This window comes from Atractosteus spatula, chromosome 5 (genome assembly GCF_055471065.1).
Source record: "Atractosteus spatula isolate fAtrSpa1 chromosome 5, fAtrSpa1.hap1, whole genome shotgun sequence".
In the NCBI taxonomy this organism is placed as follows: Eukaryota; Metazoa; Chordata; class Actinopteri; order Semionotiformes; family Lepisosteidae; genus Atractosteus; species Atractosteus spatula.
This window is the reverse complement of record NC_142710.1, coordinates 28,688,372-28,693,059: the sequence shown is the minus strand read 5'-3', so window position 1 is coordinate 28,693,059 and position 4,688 is coordinate 28,688,372. Positions and strand designations below refer to the sequence as shown.

General features: G+C 40.1%; 1 protein-coding gene across 1 annotated transcript; it reads left to right on the top strand.

The window, feature by feature from the left end:
- Positions 1-1,412: 1,412 nt before the first annotated feature.
- Positions 1,413-4,009, top strand: nkx3.3 (NK3 homeobox 3). Its single transcript, XM_088917091.1, has 2 exons — positions 1,413-1,995; positions 2,844-4,009. The coding sequence occupies exons 1-2, from the start codon at positions 1,647-1,649 to the stop codon at positions 3,311-3,313; spliced, it is 819 nt and encodes a 272-aa protein (XP_088773217.1). The 5' UTR covers positions 1,413-1,646; the 3' UTR covers positions 3,314-4,009.
- The last annotated feature ends 679 nt before the right edge of the window (positions 4,010-4,688 follow it).

Here is a 4,688-nt window from a genome sequence, read left to right as displayed (position 1 = left end):
TGATCCAGGCGACCTGATTTAGAGTCAATCACCAGTACAGTACATGAGTTTGACAGAACTCCCGTGTTGAATGTACAAAGGTCGTTAAGACCTATAGTTTACAGTACATGAACTTGCTGTCAGTAACCGCTGCAAATCAGTGGACACATAGACCTGGGCTTTCTACAACCTGGTCCTGCACGACCCCTCTCTAAGCTCTCAGTCGCTCAGACTTTACCTTAGTTTGTTTAACCATATCGATGACAATCATTTTTAATTGAAACGTGTTTCCAAAATGGTCTAAATTGGCAAGAGCATATTTTATTTAGAATATGATGGCACATATTTGATTGAAAGTTCCGCTGGAACGAAAACCTACACATCTGTACACCAAGACCTTGCGAAACTTAGTGATGTACTCCAGAGACAGACAGCCAGGAAGTTGGTATTGAATTCCAGCGCAGGTCTGCATTTCAGTTATGATGCTAAACGTTAAAGCAATTTTCTATTGATTAAGTCTAAGTCAAGGTTTTGCTAAATAAAGATCGGTTTATTTTATTCATTTCTTATATATAAAGAAACGCCGGTGTCTTAGTCAGCACCGTACACATCTCGCTGAGCATAGTAGTTAATGTTCCAAGGCTGAATAGAAAAGACCTGTCGACAGCACAAATTACAATAATGAGCTCCTATCGACACGGTTTCGTTAGTCCACTTTTATCCTTACGATGCTTGTCTCTAATGAAGCACTTAAAATATCTAGATCTGTTCACAGAACCACAAACATGTCATAACGGTTTTTCAATTATTTCAAGTATTATTATTGTTGTTTCCGTTGTCGCTGTTGATGCTGTTGTTGTTGACAGTTTAGCAATATTCTTTGCTTAAAAATTATACGGAGGCTCTAATGGTTTATGACTGAATTGATTTTTTTCTTCTTTCTGAACTACAAGATATACGACGAGAGAGTTCTGTGAATTATACACTTTTTTTCAATGAAGACCGCGAATCTATGTATGAACTTTATTGAGGTCTGCACACAAGACTGTAGAGAAGAATTACTTTTCTGCCATGTGGGAAACTTTTTTTCTTTCATATATAGCGGCCTAATTGTAATAGTTGTCATTGTTGCTATGAAATGAAACATTACACCGTGCATATTGGGAGTCGAAAAAGGAGCTTGAATCTTAAATCCACTCGCAGAACAAAATCAATACTGCAGCAGAGCACACTACAGCGCCCCTGGTTACGCGATTCACACTTAACAGATTATGAACTGGCTGCTCGGCGCGGCGCTTAATTAAAACAAGTGTTTTAAGGGCTTTTCGCAGAAAGGTGGATCTAAGGGCGGAGCTGAGGCTAGCAGGCAACCAATCAGCCCGGGGCTCTGCTTTGTTGGCAGGAGAGTTAATACAGACTTGAAAGTTTTGACACTTTGGCTGTTGATTGGACTAGGACGAATCTTTCTGCAATTAAGTCACACTCAGTAACAGAGGAGAGAGTTTGCCAAATCAACCTTTCTTCCGATGAAATATATATATTTTTTGTACGAGCTGGCCTTTTGGATGAAGGCGCATGCTTTTATTCCAGTCCATAAGGTCTGCTAGTAGCAGTCTGCAGTTTGATCAGAACTTTAAAGAGGCAAAGTAGTGTCTTGAAGTCCATCAATGGCGCAAAGAGGCAATCCGTTCTCTATCCATGACATTCTAACCCGAGGACCCGAGAAGCGCGTTGCCGATGTCGTGGTTCTGGAAGCGCCGCCGCTCGGCGCATTGGCTAGCGCTGGCGCGCAGGGGGAAGCTGCCGCCGGCACCCGAAGATGCTCGGATTCCTTCCTCTCGGATTACAGCGGGCGGCACATCGAGAACAGCAGGGGAGACAGCCGAGGCGCGGTGGAAAGCTCTGGGATCGTGTCGAGTCCGTGCGCGGAAAGCGCGTCTCAGTTAGACCCGCAGTCCTGTGGCGAGGAGTGGACAGCAGAAGAGCCTGTGTATTCGGACTGTCATCAATACAAAGGTAAGAACCAAACACATTTCTGGGGATTGAGTCAAACAGTATGCTGCAGTATTTCAGGACTAACTGTTGTATCGCAGTGGACGCCCTTCTTGTTTATGATAGGGGTGGTAATAGAAAGAAGCGACAAAACTCTCGTTTTGTTTTTTTTCCAAACGGGTAAATTCAGTTAAATGTGTATTTTTCCTCAACAAATCCTCTTGGATTCAGAATAATCGAATGCATAATACAAAAACTATAAAGCAGACGTTTTATAGTGTCTCAAAAAGAGAAGTTCGAGAAACATTAAAGACATTCATTGGGCTCAGTTTGATTTGGGCTCTCACGTTTTCATGACTTTCGAAATGAGAATTGAAATGATAGTTTTGTTTTATTTTAATTTTTATAATTCTTTATGTCCTGGTGAGTGAAGGCCTCTAAAATTCACATCCTGCTTAAAGCATACTTGAGGCCTTGACCATAATTCATCCTTCCACGCCCTTTTACACACCATTGTAGTATTACAACCCATTGCCAGAGAACACTGGCCCTTTTTTATGAACAAAACAGTCAATTTGATTCCTTTGGTAGAAGTGGCAGAACACAATAAATACCAGAGCTTTTAAGCAATTGAATTGAACAGTAACTAAATACCCGGGAGCCTATATTTAAAAGTATGACAGTTAATGCATGTTTTATGTTTATAGTTGAAACACTGCGGAGCTTTGACAGAAGTGGAATTTTATAATGGCATAAACAAGATTCTAAATGCTTAGGGAGTTATCACTTGAGAGGTGTATTGTGAAAACATGACACAGTGGTTTGGCCAAAACTATGAAATAATCGCAAAGTATTTGTTTTTGATATGACAGAACACCAGGAGCAGTCCGCCGTGTCAGAGGCTCAGGACAAGTCAGAGACCCGAGGCGCCGGCCAAGCCCAACCCGGCAAGAAGCGCTCGCGGGCCGCCTTCTCTCACGCGCAGGTTTACGAGCTGGAGAGGCGCTTCAGTCTCCAGCGGTACCTGTCCGGCCCAGAACGGGCAGACCTGGCGGGGGCTCTGAAACTCACAGAAACCCAGGTGAAGATCTGGTTCCAGAACAGGAGGTACAAAACGAAACGGCGCCAAATGGCGGCTGAGCTGGCAGCCAGCTCCACACCGACAGCGGCCAGGAAAGTTGCGGTGAAAGTTTTGGTAAAAAATGACCAGCGGCAGTACAGGGCTGAGGAGCTGCTCTTTCCACCTGTCATCCAACTATACCAGTCCTACCAATATTACCCTTACATGTACTGTTTCCAGCCGTGGCTGTCTAACACTTCCCTGTGCGGAGGAACGCTTTAAAATAATTCCTGTTGCTGCAGACGATGGACAGACGTTTCAGTGAACCCTGCGGTACTAACACACAAGAAATCTTCAGCACATCATCATTCATCACTCGTTTAATATTGCAAGTGAAATGCGTTGTTATATCCAACCAGACGTCAGATTCATGATGGAGAAGCTTTATGTTTCAGTCCGCTGACTTAAGCAGACTTTTAGGTTTTAGAGTGCGTTTGAACATTTTTTGGAACATAGTAGCCCTAATTCAAAATGCATAAAAGAGTTTTATTGTCCGAGCTCTGTGGTAGTTTATCTACTGACTGGTTAAATTGTAACCAACGATTTATTTAAAAGGAGCTTTGTAATACATTTGGTCATAATAAGGATAAAGTTCCGTGAGCTGTTTCTCGTAGTTCTGCATAGAATGGATAAAAAAAGTACCTCATGACTTTTGTTTCCTATATATTCTCTGGAGACATCAAATTAAGGACTCGAATTACTTTTTAAACGACTTGTTTTGCCCAATCAACCGTCCCGAAGGAATATTTGCACTTCAGTAAGTATAAAAGAGCAATATGTAAATAATTTTCTAACAGTCTTACTTTGCACAGCAAGATCTTAAAATTTATTGAACGTTTTGTACATAGTCTATGACTATCGGTTTGACTATTCTGTGACCAGTTTCTATATTTTTCATTAAAGAGAAATAAAAACAAACTTAACAAAGAAATGGGTGATGAAGATCAAATTGATCCATGCATATATTAAGTTTGCTGTGATTTTGGTAAAAATGTCTTGAATATAATAAAAACGTTTTAGATAAACTATATTCCAATAAACCTCTCAATCGTGAGCATTTTATATTGCAGAGCGAAACCAAGAGTAAATGCTAAAAGATTATTGGATTACCAATTTAAAATATAGGTCCAACAGCTTGTTTGTTTCTTTGGGTTTCGAATGATAAAAGTCGTTTCTGTGCTATAGGTGCCGATAGATTAACATAATCGATAGCTGAAACACCATCTGAGATATTTACGGAAGTATAAATGAACTTCTGGGGTCGTTCGAACTATTTTTATTATTTTTAAAAAGTTATAGAATATTATAGTCTATAATATATAGAATAGACTATAGCCTATATAGACTAATTTAATATATATATATGAATATAGTCTATATTATATTTAATAGGCACTAAGCATTTATCAGATTTAAGACAATATTGTGTATGCAGTTCATGGAATTTTCTTGAAAGAATGGGTACTAATGTCTCAGGATGCTTTACTCGGACAGCGATTAAATTTACACATTTTGAACACCGATGTAAAAAAGAGCGTTAGTAGGGTTAAAACGGGTGTTGTATAATTCGATATCTATATTTCTCATTAAAGGTTTA